Source organism: Siphateles boraxobius, unplaced genomic scaffold, assembly GCF_051911475.1.
Source record: "Siphateles boraxobius isolate OS27281-9 unplaced genomic scaffold, OSU_SipBor_1 66, whole genome shotgun sequence".
Classification (NCBI taxonomy): Eukaryota; Metazoa; Chordata; class Actinopteri; order Cypriniformes; family Leuciscidae; genus Siphateles; species Siphateles boraxobius.
The window spans coordinates 7,378,016-7,403,641 of NW_027509193.1; the positions used below are offsets into that span (position 1 = coordinate 7,378,016).

Sequence of the window (25,626 nt, forward strand, 5' to 3'; positions counted from 1 at the left end):
TGCTGTACACCACAGAAAACATTGATTCCTTGGCGTATGAGCTGCAGTTTTTGGTCTAATCAAATGATTTATAGGATCTATTGTAAAAATTGTCGCAGGAGGTCAAGCTAATTTTGATACATGTCAGACTTTATCATATCTGAAATACTGCCTCCAGTAATATTCGTTTTTTTGTCTCTAAAGGTCATGTTGTAAACACAGCCTATTAAACAGGCCACAAAACTAATCCCAGTCCACGCCAGGCCTTCCAGTTTCAACAAGGACAGATGTAAGAGATTTTTCTATATTAGTTTTGGGAAATGGGGCTACTAGTAAATGTTTGTAAAGGTAAGAAATCATCGATATTTAGAAGAATGTTTTACGGAGTCTCTTATCCTCACCAAGACTGAATTGAAAAACTTTTCAATTTAAAATATCATACAATTTTAAATATTCCATTTGAGTTTTAAATTGTAATTTATTCCTGTGATGCAAAGTTGAATTTTCAGCATCATTACTCCAGTCTTCAGTGTCACATGATCCTTCAGAAATCATTCCAATATGATGATTTGATGCTTAAAGGGATAGTTCACTCAAAAATGAAAATTGTGTCAGTATTTACTCACCCTCATGTTGTTCCAACCCCGTAAGACCTTCGTTCATCTTCGGAACACCAATTAAGATATTTTTGATGAAATCTGAGAGCTGGATCACTCCTCCATAGGCTTCTTCAGGGATTGAACTTGCAGGCCACGAAAAGTTATTAAAGACATCGTTAAAATAGTCCAAGTGACTACAGTGGCTCAATCCTAAGTTTATCAAACGACGAGAATACTTTTTGTGCGCAAAAAACACAAAAATAACGACTTTATTTCAACTATCCATTTCCTTCTCTGTGGGCCTCGAGTCAGTTCACTAGTGTAACAGCGCAAGCTTCTGTTGTTACGTCACACGCATCACACACATGACCAGCGTCGGCCAATAGTGAGCCTACATGTGACGTAGCTCTACGCTATTACACTACGTTAACTGACTAGAGGCCTCTAGGCGTGATCCAGCTCTCAGATTTCATCAAAAATATCTTAATTCTTGTTCCGAACAACATGAGGGTGAGTAAATACTGACAGAATTTTCATTTTTGGGTGAATCCCTTTAAGAAACATTTCTTGGCCTTTAAAAAAAAAAAAAATTATCAGTGTTTAAAACAGTTGTGCTGCTTTATATTTTGTGGAAACCATGATTAACCACCATTTGGGGTAAAATAAAATAAAAATATTCAGCATGATGCATTAATTTGATCAAAAGTAACAGTAAAGACATTTATAATGCAAACTATTTTAAATTGTAACACTTCACAATACAACAGTTTTTTACTGTATTTTTGATCAATTAAATGCAGCCTTGTTGGGCAGAAGACAGCTCGACCAGTAATAAACAACATCTCTTACACTGGTTGTGGTGAAACCTCCTTCTGTGAACTGGTTAACTTTCATGAGCAACCACATGGTGGCGTATGTCTCTGTGTAATTGTCTACTGAACATTTAAGGCAAAGCATGCAAACCAACACCTATGGTATTGGCGTTTAAAATACTGCGGTTGTAATGGTCAGAAATTCACATAACACATCAGATACTATATAAAAATGACGGATTCTTCATTACATTGTCATTTGTTCATTTCATGGTCTTAATTTTCATTGAATATATTGCTTTGCATGTCATTTCAGATAATTACAGTGGCAAGAAAATGACAGCTGAACTGCAATAGTTTTTTTTTTCGGCACGTATACACCTATCTCAAAGCTTTTCGCAGTTTTTTATTGGAGTCAGAACTCCTCCTGTAATTAAATTGGTCACGAATGAGTCAGTAATGACTCACAGCTCATTTCTCTGTGTGAGATGCAGATCAACAGAGGAAAATGTGGAATCTGTTTTTTTTGTTGAAAGAAATTAATACTTTTATTCATTAAGGATGCATTAAACTGGTAACGTGAGACATTTAAAATGTTTAAAAAAAAAATTCTATTTCAAATTTCATTTAAACTTTCTATTCTATCCTGAAAAATATATCGGTTTCCAAAAAAATATATAAAGCAACAAATGTTTTCAAAATTGATAATAATCAAAAAAAATTATTGAGCATCAAATCATCATATTAGAATTATTTCTGAAGGATCATGTGACACTGAAGACTGCAATTTCAGCTGAAAGGCTAAGCAGGTGTCTTGTTTTAGACTTGTTAGTGAAAACACACACACACACACACACACACACACACACACACACACACACACACACACACACACACACACACACACACACACACACACACACACACACACACACACACACACACACACACACACACACACATAATTTTATTACTGTAATTCCGTAAATTACTACAAACTATTGAAGCAAACTGCTAATTTTCATTTACCTTAAATTCTAAAAATTTTAATAAATCATGTCACTCTTTTCTTTGAAGAAAATATTACTTTGTATGCAGTCACTGAAATTGTTCAAACTGTAAAGATGAAAAGTTTTTATTTTCTGTATTGGTGTTTGCTGCCAGTGTTTTTACTCTCAGTGTGTTCTGAGTGACAGTGTGTGTTATCTCAGTGAGGGTTGTGCATAGTGTTTGGCTCACTGAGCCTGTTTTGAGCATGTGTTAAGAGTTGTGTTGCTTGGAATGAGTTTTGCAGGTGAAGTGAACTGTTTAGCTCAGGTGACTGTTGGTAGTGCAGACTGTAGTTAGAGTTTTGCACATGTAGCTCCAGTTGTGCTCACTGTTAGCAATCGAAAAAAACAGTAAAAAAAAAAACAGACAGTTTTAAGAGCTCCAAAGAAAATACAAGTCAAAGAAAATAAAATCCTCCATGAATCCAGTCAATAACCTGCAGATAATGGACATAAAACACAGTGAAAAACTGTCTTGTCAGCAGCCCACAAGCTTCCCAGTCCAACACAAGGCAAAGAAAGTACTCTTGTAAGAAAAATAAATGCGCTTTGAGAGCATTTCATAGTGCTGATAATGCATTAGAATGATGGCTTAACATTCACATTTTCAGCTGAATGCCAATAATCAACTTAATATGCCATACTGTCAAGGCCAATTAAGAGATATTACACAAACACAAACACACACACACACACACACACACACACACACACACACACACACACACACACACACACACACACACACACACACACACACACACACACACACACACACACACACACACACACACACACACACACACACGCAGGAAATGAGCTGGATTTCCCTACAGCTGTGGACAGTCTTCAGCCAATCAACACAAATGTCACGGACGCTGCATCCTCTGCCAGAGCATGATGATGAAGAAGAATCAGCATCTAAACAAAATCCTGATTATACTGTCCAGAGCCAGAGTCTGGACATTCAAAATACCAGCAGATTTTATTTCATCACCCATTTAATTCCTCGGTTCCTTCCTGCCTACTGTAATAAGGAACCTGTCAATAAAGCCACACACTCAATGACCTTGGCTTATTAAAGCTGGTGCCCAAGGTATGATTAGTTGGCACTTTTTCTGGGATATGGAGACTTCGTAATGTGAAATCAACATAAAATCAGTTTTTTTTTCAACAAATGGTCAATATATACATTTGCATAATCAAACGTAAAGTGCAAATTATTCTACAAGATGTTTTATTGTTTTATTCATTAAGTTTTATATATTAAGATTGCAACCTTGTGTTTCATAATTTTGTTATTTGTATTGTATATAAGATGATTTTACGAGTCTGTATAATCTAAAAGGCAATGAAGCATTGGTTCATTCATCAGATTTCCTTTTTATTCATTATTGGAAAAATATCATTTAGAGGCATGAACATAACAATAGAATTTTAAAATCCTGCACAACTAAGCAGGATAACACATGTCAAGTGTATGTAAGCATTATATTAATACACATTTCTCAGTTTCACTATTTGATTTCTTTTGTAAAGATAAAATACTTTCATAATTTTATTTTGCATAAACACTATTTAGTTAAAACGATGCAGCACAAATACACTACCATTTAAAAGTTTAGGATCGGTAATTTTTTTTATGTTTTATAAAATAGTCTCTTCAACAAGACTGCATTAATCTGATCAAAAATACAGCGAAAGCAGTAATATTGTGGAATAATATAACAATTTGAAATAACTGTTTTCTATTTGAATACATTTTAATATGTACTTTATTCCTGTGATGGCAAAGTTGAATTTTAAGCATCATTACTCAGTCTTCAGTTAATCATTCTGATACGATGATTTGATGCTCAAGAAACATTTCTGATTATTATCAGTGTTGAAAACAGTTCTGCTGCTTCATATTTTTTTGGAAACTGTGATACATTTTTATCAAGGAATCTTTAATGAATGGAAAGTTAAAAAGACCATGCAGCATTTATTTGAAATTTCTTTTGTAATATTATAAAAGTTTATACTGTCACTTTAGATCAATTCAGTGCTTCTTGTTGTATTAAAGTATTAATTCCTGAAAACATCTTACTGACCCCAAACCTTTAAACAGCAGTCTTCATGATTTATACATAAATAATATGCTAAAGCACTTTACAGTGGGGAAAGATAAACAAACTAAAACTGACATATAAATATATCTACTTTAACTTTCAAACTGAATTTATATTGTGTCAAGCTGGGCACCACAAAACTATACAGCTTTCATCAACATTGTAGTTAAAAATGCAGATGTAAAATGTGAAAGTATACATCAGAAGCAATGGTGCATTAGTACGCAGATCTTCTGGCTATCTCTGTTGTTCAATTGTATGGCATCATTTTGCTAACACTCTTCAGTAGATCTAAATTTATGAAACATTTGGGAAGGTTTATATCTCCAGTCACTTGCTGTATTACTTCAGACGATGCATAACAGCGCCTTCTACCGTTTAACAGTGAAACCTGGGATTGCTGGAAAAACTTCTCCAATACAGGTGCTGGTTATATAATTAGAATATCATCAAAAAGTTGATTTATTTCAGTAATTCCATTCAAAAAGTGAAATTTGGATATTATATTCATTTATTACACACAGGCTGATATATTTCAAGTGTTCATTCCTTTTAATTTGATGATGATTATAACTGACAACTAATGAAAACCCCAAAATCTGCATCTCAGAAAATAAGAATATTCTGAAAAGGTTCAATATTCAAGACACCTGGTGCCACACGCTAATCAGATAATTAACTCAAAACACCTGCAAAGGCCTTTAAATGGTCTCTCAGTCTAGTTCTGTAGGCTACACAATCATGGGGAAGACTGCTGACTTGACAGCTTGACACAAAAGGTCATTGCTAAAGAGGCTGGCTGTTCACAGAGCTCTGTGTGCAAGCACATTAATAGAGAGGCGAAGGGAAGGAAAAGATGTGGTAGAAAAAAGTGTACAAGCAATAGGGATAACCGCACCCTGGAGAGGATTGTGAAACAAAACCCATTCAAAATTGTGGGGGAGATTCACAAAGAGAGGACTGCAGCTGGAGTCAGTGCTTCAAGAACCATCACACACAGACGTATGCAAGACATGGGCTTCAGCTGTCCCATTCCTTGTGTCAAGCCACTCTCGAACAAGACACAGCGTCAGAAGTGTCTCGCCTGGGCTAAAGACAAAAAGGACTGGACTGCTGCTGAGTGGTCTAAAGTTATGTTCTCTGACTGTGAAGCAACGGACGCTGGTAGGTCACACGATAATGACAGCATGGAAACATGCATACTATATAGAACATCCTATATATAATCAAAGTATATTTCTATCTAGACATCGTAATTAACTTATTCAAAGTAAAGACCTACTCAAGAGAGTATGCGATTTTAATTATAATTGACGAAAATCCATAAATGGCGAGGACAGAGTTAATATTTTGAATTAGTAATTATTTTTCCATTTTCATTTAATCTTAGTTAAAGTTTTAGTAATTAAGTTTAGTGTGAAAGAAATGTGTTTAATGAAAATGAGAAAGTCACCTTGGTTTAAATAAATATTAACTATGTTTAGGTTTTTTATAGATTATTTAATTTAACATTTATTTTTTATGTTAAGTACCTAAAATGTTTTTGTTTATCAATTATCAAAGCTTAACTGGTGATTTACCATCCAAAATCTGCTTATCACCGTCCTTCTCATCAAACACTGAAAACCTTTTTGGGTGAACTATTCCTTAAAAACCCAAGGACCATGTCAGTGTTTTTGGTGACACACATTGTGGTTGGCAGGTGGAGCAACCCCACAACAGATAATTTGCTCTTTTGCAAGAAGGAAGGGAGAAAATAATGTGCTAGCAAGAGAAAGAGTTCCAATTTAACAACTACACATGGGAATCCAGCACTTGAGTCTGGCGTTAGTCTTGTGCTTTTAGACAGCTCAGTGTTAATTGTGGAAATGAGGAACCGTACCATCTAATCACACTCCTCATTTTGGATATCTTCTCCATTAGGTTAATGCAACAATTAATTCTGCATAATATGCACATCAGCACCTATGTACTGCCGTCTGTTATGAAATGAATGTGAAAGAGCGTTTGAAAATATTGTGCTGAATCACGGGTCTGAGCCTCAGACCCGTGATTCAGCACAATATTTTCAAACACTCTTTCACATTAATTGTCAGACTCTGAGGGCTTGTTTACTTGTCACTCTGCTGCGCTACTCTCTCTCCTGATTTACACCGGCGTATCTACATGACGGAGCAGGTGAAACCGCAGCACTCTTTCAGCAGGGTGACGCCTGTCTTTGTCACATAAGGAGACGAGGTCTGCTGGGCTCTGGACATCATTCTCTTGTCCTTGGTTTGGCCTGAAAAACAGAGAGAGAGAGAGAAATGCAGTGACCTTCTCTGAATCATTCTCAGCATCTCTGAATAACATCCAGCACGAGCGCTGAGGTGTTTGCTGAGTGATGCAGAACATTTGCAAATATACTGTATTGTGCTGAAATCCATCATCCAGTTTTTTTTTTAGATATGAATTAAAAAAAATAATTAGCTGTGTTCCAATCATCTGTGTATAGTTAAAAGTGCTACACAAATACAACTGAATTTAACTGAGGAACAGAGTTGAGTTGAGTCAAGTTAACTTTTGTAAAACTGAAGTGACTAAATTGAATTTAGAAGTCAGTAGAACAGAGTTGAATTGAACTGGACTGGTTTGAGGAGTACAGTTAAAGGTGCAGCAAGCGATTTATGAGAAACGCTGCTGAAAGTGGATCGGACTGAGCAGCACAACACACTTTGTAGCCAATCAGCAGTAAGGTGCATATATACTCATTAGGGGGGAGGTGCTTGTGTTGCAGAGCATCTTTGTGCGTTTGGGGGCGGGGCTATCAAGATAGGGGCGTGATCCTTTAGGGACCACATCCTTTTGTGTTTGTTTTTGGTGATTCAAATAACAGCATTTTTCAGAAATCGCTCACCACACTTTTAAGATGATTTGAGTTCAGTTAATTTGAGTTGAACTGAACTGATTTAAGGAACATAGTTCAGGGGCCGTATTCACAAAGCATTTTATCTTACCACTAGGAGTGCTCCTAAATCGCACTAAAATATTTTAGCTAGGAGTTTTCTCTTAAAAGTTATTCACAATGCCTTTCAGACCTACTCTTAGTAAAGAAAAATGACAACTCCTAAACTAAGAGTGAGTCTTCGTTGCTATGGATGACGTCATTACTCATGCACGAGCTTGACTGAAGTGACCACCTTGATTGGCTGATGATTGTAACGCGGGAATGATTCCAAACACCTCCCCTATGATGATGAGTGACAGGTGACAGGTCTGAGAATGCGTGCGCTACACAAGTAGTGCGAAGGACGGAAGATGATGAATAACTGAATAAATAGCCTAAATGAATAAAGAGTAAGGAAAAACAAATAGCCTAGTAGCCTAATGAAACATATGGATTGATGCAATATCTTTGCAACATTATTGAATTAATCTGTCACTATATGCCTCTGCCTACGTTTGCAAAGAGAAGAACATTTTAATTTGATTCACAATGAAATGTTACAATTAGTTTACATGCAGTGAGTAGTTTTGGTTGTTGTTGGTGGCGTTGTTGCATCCCTAGTTATGCCTACAATGCAAAATTGTTCCCTCGTGATTGGAAGCTCCTGTAGCCGCCGCATACGCATTTCAAAACATCGCAACGTGAAATGCCACAAAAAGCGGTTTGTGAATAGGTCTTAGTGAGTTAGGAGTCCTCTCGACTTCTTTTAAGCTGTCCCAGACTTAGGTGCTACTTTTAGGGCTAAAATGCTTCGTGAATTACTCTTAGTCAAAAAAATTAGGAGTCCTAAAGTTACGAGTGACACGCCCATTATTTTTAGGAGTTGCTCCTAAATTCGCCAGTTAGGAGCTACTTTTAGCCTTAAAATGTGTTGTGAATACGGCCCCAGAGGAACAGTCTGATTTGAACTGAACTGAATCAGTGAAGTTCAATCAAGCAGTTGGGAAACAAAAATATGAGTTCCTTTTTCAAATAAGTAACGCAAGTTACTTTGTTTTCCCATTTATTGACTGACACGTCTCCTGTCCCAATGTTGAGAGAAATCGTGAGTGCAGAGTTAAATTACACGTAAAGTATACTTTATGTATTTAATCTCACTTTATAAACCAATGTCTTTGCTGTTGACCTTCGATGATCCAATTCAACCAATAATGATGATCCAATTCAATGATCCAATTCAATAAGCAAAAATGACTAAAGATAAAAAGCATATTTGTGTTTAATTTTTATTTATTGCTGAAGAGTGTTGAACTTTCTTCTCTTGTTTCCTATTCTTCAGTGATCCAGAATGGAAAGGTTTGTTTAAGCTGCGCCCTCTACTGTACAGGCATAAAACTACATTTCCTTCAGACTGAGGCTTATTCATTTCACTTTTGGTGTGAAGTGCCTTTACATTTGCCAAATATATATATATATATTTTGTTATGAAAGAACAAACAAGCAAGCTCAGCCCAGGTGAGAAAGTAACGCAAAAGAAAAAAACTTTTTATTTTTCAATAAAGTAACACAACTAGTTATTTTATGGAGCAATGCTAAAGAACCTTTATTTTTAAGAATGATAGAAAATTTCAACAGCTTGATATTTTATTGAAAAATGTAAACAATATTATCACCCAATGATATTATGAACAGTCCTACTTTACCTGCATACATAAATCTATAATATGTTTATTTGGGTGGAAAGCTCAGTTTGTACACTTTTATAAAGCAGCACTAAAGATTATGATTATTTTTGTGAGAAGTTTCAAATTAGCTCACCATAACACTAATATGTATTTGACTGTTCTTTCTAATTTAGTCAAACATTCCCAATTCTATTGACATTCATGTACTTTTGCACTATTTATTCCAGTTCTGAATTAGCTCGTTAGTTGTGAACTAAAAGAAAACAAATGAAGACAGCTTATTAACACCCTGAGAACAGAATTAACATTCACACAGCTTCCTTATTAAGTTCTCTAGTTTTCCATTTTTATTAAACTTGAACAGGCACTGAGTAAAACAATTATGGAGATGCTCAAAGAATGTATTAGTTAATTCATGTAGAGGTTTAAGAGACACACACACACACACACACACACACACACACACACACACACACACACACACACACACACACACACACACACACACACACACACACACACACACACACACACACACACATACTTTTCATGCGGCACCTGTTGGGGAATTTTGTCTGTAGGAAGTCAGCCATCTCGTTGTCTTCCTCTCGCTCTCTGCGTGAAGAATAGCATGTATCAGCGAGGCAAAAGCACAAACATACATAAGTCAGGATTCAATGTCAAGTGTACACAACTGTTCAGAAGTTTGAGATCGGTTTTGGAAAAAGTTTCTAAAGCTAACTATATTTATTGGATTAAAAAAACAGTAAAACAGTGATATTGTAAAATATTATTACAATAACTATTTTCTGTTTTAATATATTTTAAATGTAATTTATTCCTGTGACGTCAAAGCTGAATTTTCAGCATCATTACTCCAGTCTTCAGTGTCACATGATCCATCAGAAATTTATTCTGATATGACGATTTGCTGCTCATTTATTATTAGTGCTAAATGATTAATCATTTTTAGTTTTTGCTACTTATTATTTTTGTGGAAACCGCAATACATTTTTCTTTCATTGATGCATAGAACTTAAGGGCGTTTTCACACCTGAAAGTCCGCACCAAGGTCCGAACCAAAGTTCACGTTTTGATACATTTTATACTTTCAGAAAGTTTTGGTCTGGTTTCACATTGCAATTATGCGAGCGCACTAAAGAACTTTACGTGACATACTTGCGTCCTGTCGTCATCATCTATGTTGGCTACATCTTGACATTGATTGGTTTGTAAATGGACGTGCGTCTGACGTCAGCGTGTTGTCAATGCGGTGGGTAACTTTGACAACATGGGGAAAAAAAAAAAAACTTTGACAACATGAATGAACAGACGCATATCGTTGCAACTGTATTGTTATTTTTATGGCACAATTACCTGCAGCACCAACTATACACAAGGCTAGTTCAAATTCGCCAACTGAACGTCCTAGTCTTGCGAACATTTTATCGTCGCCGGCAGGAAAGGAATGTGTCATCAGACCATGATACTTTAATTAAAAACCTCGTCTCCTCCTCGCCCCATGTGCTACCATGGCTCATTTTTCCTGCCACCTTCTTTTTTCTCGGCTATGCGGGAACCACCGGAACTTCCTGTAAAAGGTCTGAAAGTCCGAACCATACAGAAATGCTTTCACACTAGAAACGAAACAAACCTTTTTTCAGTTTGATCCGGACCGAGACTAGCTCTTTTCGTCGGACCAAATTTACTCTGTTTGGTCCGGACCATGGTCCGGGCTAAGTTTCACACCTGTAATTTTGATTCGGACCAAACTGGAAAGTCCGGACCAAACAAGGTAGGTGTGAAAGGGCCCTAAGACTCAAAGAGCCTCAAAAGAACAACTTTTTTAAAATATTTTTTTTAACATTATAAATGACTTTACTCTCTCTTTTCTTGCTTAATAAAAAAGTATTACTTTTTTTCAAATAAAAAATATCTTACCGACCACAAACATTTGAATGGTATACAAGAGAAACGACAATTTAAATACTCTGTTAAAATAGTCCTCATAAAAGGTAGTCTATATGTGCGCTGTTATCATTTTGAGGACAAACTGCCCCGAACTTCACCCGATCAGGATCTGAGTGTAGGATAGGAGCACCCTTCAGCATCTGTTTTCAAATGTCTAACATCAGGCAGCTTCAAGTCATCTACTCACTCACTCGTTATATTATAAGCTCGGAATTATGCTAATTTGAATAGAAACACCAGAAATGTAAAGGATAGTACCGCCATGAGTCGGGCGAGACATCCACATTTAGGAATAAGGTAGATGTGTCAACCCAGTTCCATTACAATATTATAAAAAAAAAGACATTATAATACAGGATTTGTGAATAAAACAGAATCGTATTACTGAATCTCTTCTTATTTTATTATAATGCTGATCTAAAATATTTAAATTAACACTCATTCTTGAAGCTATGGATATAAAATCATTGCAAATTATCCTATATACAGTTATTTTATTGGCACATCCACTACATTAAAATGGATGTGCCAATACAAGTATAGCAAAACATACTGCTAGCACATCTGGATCACACACATATATATAGTATATATGCCCTAATTTAAAACCTAACCATTACACTAAGCTTTATGCATTTTTATATTTTCATTAAGATATTATTTAGTATGTTTATTAAGCCATTTTTCTTGTTCAGTTGTTGTTTGTTCCCCAAATTGCAGCAGGATTTACTATTTTTCCAGTCTGCAATGTCAAACTAGACACACACACAAACAAAACATTCACAAGTCACCAAAAGCATTCACACCCAAACTCCAAACAATCAATTATTCTCTTGGCACATGGGTTTAGTGTGCAGACTAAGAGTGTTTGACAGTTTTTCGCGGTCTCTCTCTCTCTCTCTCGCTCCACCATCCACCCGTGTAATAGCTGCTTGTCATGTGGCTGACAGTGACTTATTTATCCCATCCCATGAATAAACTGTGAGGACTTCATTCGTGTTGGGTTCAGATGCGTGCGTCACTCCACTCACGATTACACACACACACACACACACACACACACACACACACACACACACACACACACACACACACACACACACACACACAGATCGTGAGATCTCGGCAGATGACAATCAGCCCAACACATCGAAAAAAAACATCTCTTTTCTTCTTTCCATTTCTTTCTTGCCTGCAAATCAATCTCTCGTTTCTCAGAATCAGAGCCACTGGGACCATCTGTGAGTGTGATGTGAGGTGTGTGTGTCAGTGTGTGTGTGTGTGAGTGAGTGACGGCCGTGGTGAGGTAAGGGTGGATTATTGGCTTCAAGAGGAGGGTAATTGGATTGCAGTGTCTTCATAGATGAGGGAACAGCCACAAGAGGGACAAAACACATTCTTGGGGCAGATAGTCACGTATTCTAGCTGGCAATCTAAAGGGTTGTGGCCCACGTTCCTGTCCCTGAAGGCTGGCGGCTCTTTAAAACTGACCTGAGCCTCTCAAACTCCATGTCATCCACTAGAAAGTCCCGCGTCTCCACCAGCTTCTGGATCTGTTGAAGTAGTTCCTCCTCACGCTGTCTGTCCTCATTAGACTTTTCTTTGTCTGCAGAAAGGAGACACGTGTGTGGAAAGGTTAACCCATAATCAGATTTTTTTAAACGGGGGTGCGACGAAAAAAGTTTGAGAACCACTGTAATAATGCAACAGGACATTTCTGAATGGTAAGTTGATGAATGTATGTTGCTGATGTGGAGTTAACTATTACCGGGTGCGGAGTTTATATAATTTTAGGGTTTGTGATGTCACTAACTCGTGAAGAAGCTTGTAGTCACTACCAGGCGTTTGTTGTTGTCCTTAAAAAGCGATTTCTGTAAAAGAAAATATCTCCCTTTGCTTTGAACTTTGAGCGTCGTAACTTTGTAGTTAGTGTGTAATGTTCCCGTTTGAGCATAAACAACATCTGCAGTTAAAAAAGTGAAATCATAAACAACAACCCCTTTAAGAAATTAATACTTTTATTCATTAAGAATGCATTCAATTAATCAAAAGTTACAGTTGATAAAAATAAGTTTTGAACTTTCCATTCATCAAAGAATAAAAAATGTTTCAGTTTCCACAAAAATATTAAGCAGCGCAACTATTTTTAATGTTGATAATCAGAAATGTTTCATGAGCATCAAATCATCATGTTATAATGATTTCTGAAGGATCATGTGACACTGAAGACTGGAGTAATGATGCTGAAAATTCAGCTTTGATCACAGGAATAAAATTACTTTTTAAAATATATTCAAATAGAAAATTTTATTTTAATTTATTTTATTTTATTTTAAATTGTAATAATAATTAGATTAGAATTTAGATTTAGATTCTTATTACAATAAGAACTGATGAGAATGTAAATGTGTACCTTAAAATGCAATGTAAGTCGCTTTGGATAAAAGCGTCTGCCAAATGCATAAATGTAAATGTATTTCAAAATATTGCTGTTTTTACTGTATTTTTAATTAAATATATGCAGCCTCTGTGAGACTTTTTCAAAAAAAACAAAGACAAATTTCAGAGATTAGCTTTTTTGTGCTTTGTGAATATTTTCAGTATCAATGTCTGCTATATGGAAAACAAGAACATTCTTCAAAATATCAGTTTTTGTTGTTACACTGAAGAAAGGAAATCATCCTGTTTTGGATTAACATGAATAAATGATGACAGATATGAGTTAATACCAAAGTATATCAAAATCCTGACTCAGATGACTCAGGGGTGGACACAGATGAACCAGAAAGAACCGGAAGGTCTCAGAATAAATGGACATCACTAGTACTGGAATGTGATTTGTTTCCCGCTTTGATGGAACAGTATAAGACAATATTATCTGCCGGTTTGGATAAATAACCTCTTCTGTGAGTGCAAGCTTTGTATGCACTTGTGAAATGAGGTTTCAGCAGTAAACAAAACGTGGTGTACGCTTCATTCGTGCATCTCCTTGGAAACAGGAGACCTATAGTGTAGTATGTATCACAAGCATGTGCTGAAAAGAGGCTGACATGAAAGAAGGAACTATAAACGATGCCATTAAAGAGAACCAGAAGAGCATGCAGAAATTAAAAAGTAGTGACATAATACATAGGGGAGGCAATTTACTTTTTAATCTTATTTTTTTGGTTTCTCGGATTAGCTGAATCAATTTTTTATACACTAACTGTTCAAAAGTTTGAGATTGATAAGAAGGAACTCTCTTATGCTCACCAAGGCTGCATTTATTTGATCAAAAATACAGTAAAAACTGAAATATTGTGAAATATTTTTATAATTTAAAATAACTGATTTCTATTTGAATATATTTTAATATGTACTTTATTCCTGTTATGGCAAAGCTGAATTTTCAGCATCATTACTCCAGTCTTCAGTGTCACATGATCCGTCAGAAATCATTCTAATATGACGATATGATGCTCATGGGTCACATAAGGGCCTTTAGGATTTGCTTTGCACCACTGAGAATGAGATCTATGTCATCTTCCAGCAATATATTTATTTTTATATATAATATTTTGGTACAGCATCTTTTTAAAAACATACCTGGGATGGAAACCAATTTCTGGAGATCTTTTTTGAGCCTTGTGATCTCCTTACACAACTGGATGTCATCCATCCTGAGGAATGAGGAACAAAATGAAGAAAAACCCGAGATTTTTCTTTAAAGCACCAGTCAAAATTTCTTTATATGGAAAATAAATGCAAAAATGAACTCAAAAGCCTGTCCATGCTCTTAGATCCAAAGTACGTCATTTCGCAAAACATTTTCCAGGCAAGTGTGAATACCATATTTTATCAAAACAAATTTCACTGGTTGATGCCAAAGTATAGTCTCTGTTCAGCAATGAAATAACAGATAATATGTTTTGCTTGGTAGTATTCACATTGCTATCATACATACGCACACATATAACAACACAGACACATACATTTGCAGTTGTTGTCTAACTCCGGCAGAAATATATTACTGCCATAACACACAAATCTCACTTTCATGGCTTGCGACAGACTCCCATCAGAAGCTATTGTTGTAAATAAGTGCAGTGAATCCCTTTATCAATAAACGTCCTCAACAAGTTCTTCTGCTTTCATTTCATCTATGTCTTTCATTTTCTCTCACACTCCTGATCTGTACGGATCTTTGCTACATTTATTTTTGTTCAAACATTGTGGTATAACAGTCATTGTGACACTTTCTCTAATTTTGCTTCAAGGCATATCTCACCCAAAAACAAAGCTGTTTCACTTCCACTGTATAGCTAGTTTTGTAGAATTAATGTGCATTGTGGGTAAAATGTGCCATAATGTACTTCTTGCTCCATGGTCTCAGTCTGCTAATAATAATGGTACATCTGTGGAAATACTTTTCAATGGCAGGAATATTGTTTCACTGTTTCAGAAATGTTATTCATGCTATTTTCATTACCCAGATTCAAGCCTATCCTTTAGTTCTGTATCTAAGAAAATACCTCATTGAGATTTGTAATTGTTGAGAGAAAATGTATGTCAGTTACCCCATAATTACTTGATGATATTCACCACTGTAAAAAATTGTTGGTTTAACTTAAAAAAGCAAGTAAGCTGGTTGCCTTAAAATTGTAAGTTCATTGAAATGAAAACAATTAGTTAATACAATGAAGGAGATTGGATTAATCAACAGAAACTCAAAATAGTATGTTATCTGAACCACATAAATTATCTAAATTGATTTGACAAAAGAAAAAAAAGATAAATCATGAAAATAATGCATATGGTATAGTATGTTTTATTGGGTTATGTCAGCTTACACTGCATTATGTGATAATATGTAGACCTAATTGTGTTACATTTGAATTATAGAACATTTACTTATCTTTTCTATTGATGCATGAAATTATGCAGTGCAACACAGTAAAGCATACATGATATCACATGATGCAGTGCAAGCTGACATATTGTATGATATTGAACATCATTGTACTTTTGATCTCCTATATAAAGGAGGTACATCAGGTTCTAGCATAGTAAAAAACCTCACTCACATATATCTGAGCTCAGACTCTTTCCGGACCAGCGCATCCTTTATCCGCTCGATTTTGAACAGCTCCCCCTCGATGTCCTCCACAGTGATGGTGGAATCAGCCATGGACACCACATCCTCTTCAGCTGTGAGGAACAACACATGAACTATGAGTGATGTATGGCTCACATCGAGCACATTACATTACGCCCATCTGAAGAAGAAATTTATTTTTTCGCTGTTACGATCTACTAGATACAATTCTCTAATTTAAATCCCATTTTTTTGTTAAAATTAGCCACGCCTCCACTCATTCACACAAGCTCAGAGTACCTGATCCACTCGGTCAACTTTACTGTAGTAAACGTTGCACAATGGCATGTGTTTAATTCAGCCATATATTTTTGAACCAAAAACTGATTCAGAAAATGAAGACGAAGAGTGAATTATACAGGCGATGTATCTGAATGGTAATGCGTTTTATGTATCTCTCTCTACATCGTCGGACAAATAACGGTAATTCATATGATTAGCCTTTTGCTTGGCTATGTTTTAGACAGCTAATAATGTGTTGCTAATGTCCCGCTCGCCATATCAGAGTCAGACAGGTGCCTTCTAACAATCAGCATACTTAGAAATATTTTATAGGAAAAGAACCGCCCTGTCCGTTGACGGGATTGGTTACATGTTTTTGATGGTAGGAGAGAGGGACGGTTTCAAACCGTGTTTTTGGAGACGGGTCTTTGGTTCACTTCAGTTTTAAGGAGAAACCACTCACCAATGGTGTTGTTTTTTTGAATTTGCACCAGGTTTGTCTTAAAGCATATTAAAAACACCACATAGAGATATAAAAAACTTGATTTTCACCACAGGGGGTCTTAATTAAGGTTACAAAGGGGTGGAAAGTTTCCATGGGAAGCTGGGGACTTTTTGAAATATTCCGAGTTCGCAAATTAATGGGAATTTATGGGGATTAATTGGAAATATAGGTAATTTATATAAACCTTATAATTTTTTTCAACAACATTTAAGTTCCCTGTTACAGGCTAACCTGCAATTTTGCAAATTTCCAGTTTATTCCCATTTATTCCCATAATTCCCATGTAAACTTTCCAACTTTAAAAAATCATGGAATTCCCGGTTTGAATTTAAGCATAATTGAACTGAAATCATGAAGTATTAAAATAGAATAAAAAATGTAGGCTATGTGAATTGCATATTTGTAACAACAAGAAATTAAGTTTGTCATTTTGTGAAATAAAAAGAAAATGCATGTAAAAACAAATGAATAACATAATTAATATAATATAATACAGGTGAAACTCGAAAAATTTGAATATCGTGCAAAAGTTATAATTTTGATGATTATGGCTTACAGCTTATGAAAAACCCAAATTCAAAATCTCAGAAAATTAGAATATTCAATGAAATCAATAATAAAAAAGAATTTTAAATACAGAAATGTCGGCCCTCTGAAAAGTATGATGATGCATAATGTATATAGTTATATATACTAAATGTATTAGTTTCACCTTTTAATTTGAATTACTGAAATACATGAACTTTTACATGCACGATATTCTAATTTTTCGAGTTTCACCTGTATAATATAATATAATATAATATAATATAATATAATATAATATAATATAATATAATATAATATAATAAATTTGCATTTCAGGACATGCATGATGATATTCCAGATAAACTGACAGCAAACACTTTGCATTAGATAGATACTGTAATATTGTTATACTGTTTTTCCAATTGTGTGCCCTTGAAGACAAAAATGAAAAGCATCATCACACATATCTTCAGAAGCAGGGCTTCTCTTATCTGGAATCAGCTAACAAGCACCCCTGCCACATTTCCAACCAGGCAGAAAGCAATGAGTTGGTTAGTCGTGCAGCATGTGTTGTGTATATGACGCTCGACACACTGTGCTAATTGGGCTCGTGTTATCACTGAACTCTGCATGAATCCGAGGGTGGGTGAGAATTTTCTGTTCACAGTCCAACATCTTCGTTTCATCGCAAGCAGCATTTATTCAGAGGATCAGTGCTCTCTTTATTTACAGTAAGTCTGCATGATTTGTCACTTAATTGTGTGTATACAAAACAGTATAGGATGAATCTGATAAATCAGACACTAATAAAACAAAGAACATCTAGGCCTAAAAGAATTTACGAGTCAATTCTGACCTTGAATTCCATTTTATACATTAAAAACTGTACATTTTAGAAACTGTTTTAATTAGTTTGTTTCAGTTGATAAATTTATTTTTTATTTTTTTGGTGAATAATTGAATTTGCATTTTCTGTGAACAGGCATTGCTCATACTTTTTTAACATTTCAAGGTCTTTTAGCCTTGAGAAGAACAGCAGAAAAGGCCAAGTATTTTTTGCACCCTAAAAAAGCAAGGCAGTCCGTATCCTCCGATGACTCATTTGGCTTATCCTATGATGCGTTCAACAACTGCAATGCCTCATAAAATAAAGTTCTGTCTCTATGGAAACAACCCAGGCCTTCAGTTTTACACAGTTATTGGATTTCAAAATGGGAGTGACCCCCAAACCCAGTGGCGTCCTGGTTTAAGCCACTGTGATCCCTGGTGCAGATCGACAGATGCAGAAAACACACACCATGGCATCCCTGGTGCAGAAAACACACACCATGACAACAACCATTTCTCTTATTACAAACCTTTGCATGGTCAAGTAAACAAAACTAAAATGAATATGAACTACATATAGTAGTTTTCAGATAGCCTATATTAACCAAAATCATATATGGGTTGTTGGTTTTGTTCAATATTTTTCATTGCTGTCCTTCTCAAAAATGCAAAAAGCATAAAATGAGTTAGAGGAACATTACTGTTATTATGATTTTTTTTTGCACATGTAAGCTTCAAAAAGGCATGTGTAAGCATCTGGTTCATTTCCTTCGGGTAAAATATTGCATCTTTATTTAGAGAGTCTGCTGTTATAATACTCAATACTTATCAGGTTATCATGATTTAAGAGTCCCCTGTGAACAATGTCTCTCTGATATAATGGACAAACCTGAATTATGTTTGATCTTGAACAGATTTACTTACCAAAAGGTTAGTGCGATATTAGTCTGCCTTACGGACTCAACGAGAGCCAAAATAAAGCTGATTTAGATTAGGGATTTTCAAACTAGGGTCCTCGGGCAACAAGGAGATGCTTATTAATTTATTTCTAAATATTATATTACAATATTCTAAAAAAAAAAAGATTAACTTCATAGCAAATAATTTCCAGATGATATTTGAATTGGTTTTGGTTTTAATAACATAGAAGCCATTATGTTGTCTTTATAATATTTTTCACACAGAATAAATGGGTTTGTATACACTACCTTTCAAAAGTTTGGGGTTGGTTTTTAACGTTTTTATCTTATGCTCACCAAAGCTGCATTTACGGATCAAATTTTAAAACTAATATTGTGAATTATTATTGCAATTTAAAATAACTGTTTTCTATTGTAACATATTTCATTACTCCAGCCTTCAGTGTCACATGATCCTTCAGAAATTCATGATCCTCAATGTTCAAGAAACATTTATTATTATTATCAATGTTGAAAACCCCATATTTTTGTGGAATGTTTTCAGAATTCTTTGAAGTTTGTAAAGTTAAAAAGTGAAATTGAAATCTTTTGTGACATTATAAATGTCTTTAATGTCATTTTTTTTAAAAAACAGTTACTTTAAAACAAAACAAAAATCGGCAGTGATCTTTAAGGTGTTAAACATTATATCCAGCGGTTAACAGATGTCCCTCATGGCTTCCAGAAGGTTTTATCTGTGTGTTTACCCGCAGCTGACACTGACACCTTTCTAAGAGAGCGAAAGAGATTGTTCCAATATAAAGTATATCTTTTATCGCTCCAATGCTTTGGCTACTCTCTCTCTCTCTGCCCTCGGAAACACTACAAGCTATGACTCACCTCAGCGCGGGGCAGATATTGGCTTTTAATTGCCTGACAGTCAGGGAGAAAAGACGTCTAAACAAACCACATCCTCACCCACCAGGGGAAAACAACAGGTTTGGAAAACAGGGCTACTAAATCAAGAGAAGGATTATGGGATATCCTAATGTGGATTGGTCAGTGTGCTGACAGTCATCGCTGCCCTGCACCCAAATGTTTCAGATCAGCCCTGACAGTTTTATTCTCATGTGTCAGTTCACCACAGATCTGCTCTGTCTCACTCAGGGCACAGACACGATTCCACAGCTTCATGAATAAAAACAACAGTGATACTCTGACAGGGAACAGGTAAGGTGTCAGAGAGGATTCAGGTGGAGATGGAAGAAATGCTGCATCCACACGAGGCTAACGTGCAAGACTGTGGACGAACTTGATAAGGAGGACCATTCATATAATTCTTTTTGCACCGTAAAATTATTTTCACCACAACTAGCACTTTTAAATCTCCTTTCTCCTTTCAATTCTCAGTATATACAAATATGTTTTTTTTCCGGGAACAATTGTGCTTAAAGGCTCCCTGAAAACAATTTTTTTTTTTTTTTAGCTTTTAGTATAAATATGAATAAGCTGGTGTGTTCCAAAACAATGACAAAATTCGCATTTAGGAGATATAAGCATTCAAAACGTACAGTCTCTCACTTCCGCTAAAATGGATCATTTTTATGACATCACCGCGGACTTCAGCTAAGCTTATCATCATATTTTCTGTCCAATCAAATGTTCTCTAGAATCTAAAGCTCCGCCCCCATGCTATAAATACCACCTGGCCAAAGCGTCCGTTGACACATCACAGAGCAATATGAGTTGGAGATGTGTGTTCGGTTGCTCAAACGCTTGAGTTTTATTCCGTTTTCCAACTGTACGTTGGTTAAGAATGCAATGAAATAGAATTTATAAATAGAATAATAAATAGAATTTATTCACACCTATTGTGATTTGCTTCGGTGCTGTCAAGTATGATTGCAGTCTGTGAGGTAAACTAAACGCTATTGGCTATTTGAAAAGGGGGAGGAGCCTTACAATAGTAGCTTTAGCTTCTAAAGCTAAGCTTCCGCCTTAGCTTCCGGTTTCAGTGGAAATTACGTCAACGCATCATACAAAGCTGCGAGTTCTAAGGAACTTCAGCGGGGCTTTAAGAGTCCAGGAAATACTATTTTGGCCTAAATAGACCGATTATTTCCAAAAAAATTCAACCAGTGAACCAACAAGGAAATTCATACGGGTCTAAGCTGGTCTTATCAGCAGTGTCTGAACTATAGCAAATTAAAAATAACTGTTCTTAAATACACAATAATACATTGTAAGTGATGATAGTAGGTGGATCAACAACAGATGAGGCTGGCACATCTCCTACGCTCGAGAATCCCTTAAACCTGGAGTTTGTAAATCTACGTCAATCCCCGTTGGAACAGTGGAGGCGTTGGGATCTCACACTAACTCACAGTGTCAATCAATCTTCACAGTTTCAGTCACAATGCCTGGAGACACTCCTACACCAGCTTATGCGGTCTAACAACACACACACACACGCACACACATACACACACACACACACGCATTTTATCACAAGAAATAAGGCATCAAAATTTGCTCTAAAACACTATACACCTGTTTGTTCGACCAATGGTGAAAGGAGGGGAGTAAACAGGAAACCTGTTAGTTTTATTATTTATGCAGTTGGTGAGATTTTGTTTTTTTTAGAGATTTAAAGCATAATTTACTTCTCTATCTCACAGTTTCCCTGTCACTCCTGTTTAATCCTCCTCAGCTGGTCACCGGATCATTGAAACCAACCCTCAGCATTTAGATCATTTAAAACCACATGTATTTTCCGCCCGCACACGCACACCCGCTGCGCAAACAGCATCAAAGTACTACGAAACATGCACTCTGGCCTTGTTATCCAGCTAAACCCAAGAGATGTGAGGAAAACAGCACTTTAATCTCATTATTTGTATTTAGTATGTCTACTGAAAGGTGAACCCTAACTGTTAATGTCATTGCATCTAAATAATGAGTCAGATTTAAAGTATTATGGTGCCCAAGGATTGGAGGAGCTTCTTACTCTTTTCTATGCAGATTCTGTCAAGATCTGTCAGATTTCATCTGAACGGCGGTCTTCGGATCTTACCACAGATTCTTGATATGGGTTAAAGTTAACGCTGCACTCTGAATCCCTCAGAGGCTTGTCTAAAAAACACATTTAAAATTTTTATCTTTCCGGCTGTATTTTTCTGGAAGTCAGAGCTCTTTTGTAGCTGACACATGCCAAAGTATTGGAGTGGAAGTGGATTTGCATGATTCTGCCTGGAGCGAAGAGCGTTTGCTTGTAGCGAAGTCAGCCCTGGTGTTTTATCTCACTCTGAGACTGCAATGATACAGCTCCTTCATCAGAATTACACTCTACACTCTGAAAAATAAAGGTTATTTCTTGGCGTCGATGGTTCCATGGATTCCATCCATGGAATATTTCCATTGCACAAGAGGTTACAATGTTTTCACTATTGTTTAGTCTGTTACAGATCGTTCGATTTATACTACTTACTTAACTGAAAGTTCCTTTACATTTTTATTTTTATAACGATGAATGTAAGAACATCAGTGCGACAAACGACTCACTCGTAATACGTTTACACGAAACACAAGTTGTCATTTGTCAACAACACTGTAAAAAAAAGTTTGCTGCCTTAAATTACAATCAAGTTGGTTGTTTAAGTGATTCAACTTAAATTACATTAAACTGACTTAAAAATGAGTTAAATCTTGCTTAACTTATTTCGATGAGTTTGATGAGCAATGTAAAAACATATGTTGTCATACCTTATTGACGATATCATTTCTTACAGTGTATAACTGTGGTAACTACAGGTACTTAAACTTTATTTGCCACAACCAAGACTTATAAAGCATATGTCTCCTGATTCGGGATCATACTAGAATTTCACTGGTTGCCATTTTTCAACATCGAAAGTTTTTTAATATGCAAAATTATAATATGAAAATTATTTAATACGCAAAACTGTTACCCAATCATCGCAGTGGACATTTACTTGAATGTGGCACGCCCATCAAAAAGGAGTGTTTTAAAGAGAGGGTCAGAAACAGGATAGAAAATAGCCTATTACTTCTATATTGTTTTTTATGTAAAGAATTATGTTACATTATAAATAACATTATAAGTGGACCTCAGTGAACATTATAAACAAAATGCAGTTTATCACCCCTTCAAATTTAAAAAGACATGACGAAAAAACAATGAAGTGGACTTAAACTACAGATGTGTTATATAATAAAACATTATATATAATAACGCTTGCAACGCCAAGGTCATGAGTTCAATTCCCAGGGAAAGCAAAAACTGATAAGAATGTAAATGTTCACCTTGAAAAGCAATTTAAGTTGCTTTGGATAAAAGCATCTGCCAAATGCATAAATGAAAATGTGTTAAACCATGGGTTTTGTGTTTGTTTTTGTCAGAATCACAATGGAGCGCCTTACTTAAGCTGTGCATGACGGTTTGGCTAACAGTTGAGACTCCACAGACCACATTAGATTAAACGGAAAGCCTTTAACAGACTCGTACATCTGCGATGAGCCTCCTCTGACATCTCTTATTCAATTTACTCAGATATTCAGTTATGTCATGTAGAAAAGCTGAATCACAAAGACAGTTTCCAATTTGCTTGGTCACTTTGCATAAAAATCTCTAGTGCAGCGCATTATTTAAACTTTTCCCACGGCTGTTTGCTGAGCCATATTGTCATGCGGAGAACTGAATTCTTTCAGTCAATGAAGTTGAATGTTTCCCTAACAGTTTTAATTGCATGATCCAGATTTAACGTCTTGCCATATTGTGCCTCATGATTAAAAATATAATGATGGGATTTTAACAGAATGGTGTTGGCATCATCACATTATACTGTAGGGACCCCATCTGTTTTACGACTTTCTCATTATATGATACACAATCATCTCAAATCCTTCCAACGAATCATGCAGTTGATCTAGTTTACAAATCAGACTGTTTTAAAGTTGAACTCACTGACATCCCACTGGAGAAGATTATCAGTAAATAATGGCTTCATTTTGCTTTGTTCTTCACACAAAGCTACAGGTGGTTCTATCACATTTATAGTATGCTAGTGTCTTTTTTTAAGTTTCCTCAATCTGAACAAGAGAGACGACACGTCTTCAAAATATTACCGATTTTGTTTCAAAGAAGGTAAGAAAGTCATTTGGATTTGGAATGAATCTGTGATGTGGACTGTACAATTGCTTTAATCTTCCATCACTATTTGTCACTTCAAATCTAATGGCCTTTAGTTAAATAAACTGAACACACCCTGAGTAAAAAACACATTATGCTTAAGTGTAAACGACCAGTAATCCTTTAAAGAACTAAAAGATCACAGAACGAGTCTGTTGTCTCCATTACAACTAAAGTGAGAAGGAATATATTTTAATGAATAGCTGCTGAACGGGCATCACAAACAAGTATTTATTGATAATCAATCTCCATTGGTGAGCATTCAGTTCCCACAAGGTCTGTTTGTTGGGATTTCTTTAGTCAGGTTCAGTCACGACAGCATAAAGCAGTCTCGCTATTTCCACCCTGTTGTCACTATTTATCTATAATGATGAAAACGTTATTGCATTTCCTTTGTTGGATCATTTAAAAAAAAAAATAGCATGCAAATAGCATTCCTGGGGTGAAATTGATACTGGGACCTGACAAGAAAAATAACTTTAAAATGTAATCTACTTTTAAATGAGGGACAAACCATGCCCATAGTCCTAAGAAATGAGGGTACCCTTCAGTACCCTTCAGTACAATAAGTAATTGAGCAGTCTTTCTAACATTAAGATCCAAATAATATTCACTGAAGATTTTGTATGGAATCGAAATTGTGAAAAAGCAGCAAGTGCATTTTTCATAATTCATAATAAAACAGTTAGAAAAATTGTATCCTGTTGTTTTTTTCTAATATAAATGAGTCAATTGCACTCTCAAAATATTTAATTTAAATAGTGTCTTTGCGTTGCATTGAATGTAGCTTTCTGTAACTATAGTGGCACTATAAATAACTTCATTTCTAAGCAAGTTGACAATGTTAAAACTATTTTTTCGTGCATACAGTTAGCCTACGTCAAACTCAAACACATTCATAAACGCAGAGACGGATGAATTTAATCATAACATTCTTCTCACCTTGTTTTCCTGTTTCTTCGCAGAGCTCTGTTTGATCCAGAGATCCGTACTGTTTGTTGGTGCTTCGCCCTTTCTCCATTCTGTGAAGCTCCACAACACACTTGAAGTTCGAGCTGGAGCAGAATGTCGCTGCTTCGCTCCTCGGCCGGTGAATTAAAGCGCAGTTTGACTGATGGAGGTTTTTAACTCCATGTCATCGGTTATGTAGAGTGATGCGCGCGCTCGCA

At 35.7% G+C, this 25,626-nt stretch overlaps 1 protein-coding gene across 1 annotated transcript; it reads right to left on the reverse strand.

Annotated features, from left to right (window-relative positions):
• Positions 1 to 6,654: 6,654 nt before the first annotated feature.
• On the reverse strand, positions 6,655 to 25,626 carry LOC143721495 (bMERB domain-containing protein 1). The gene is made up of 6 exons (XM_077211923.1): positions 25,400 to 25,626; positions 16,196 to 16,319; positions 14,718 to 14,791; positions 12,624 to 12,738; positions 9,706 to 9,776; positions 6,655 to 6,831 (listed from the first exon to the last, which is right to left on the reverse strand). The coding sequence occupies exons 1-6, from the start codon at positions 25,476 to 25,478 to the stop codon at positions 6,713 to 6,715; spliced, it is 582 nt and encodes a 193-aa protein (XP_077068038.1). The 5' UTR covers positions 25,479 to 25,626; the 3' UTR covers positions 6,655 to 6,712.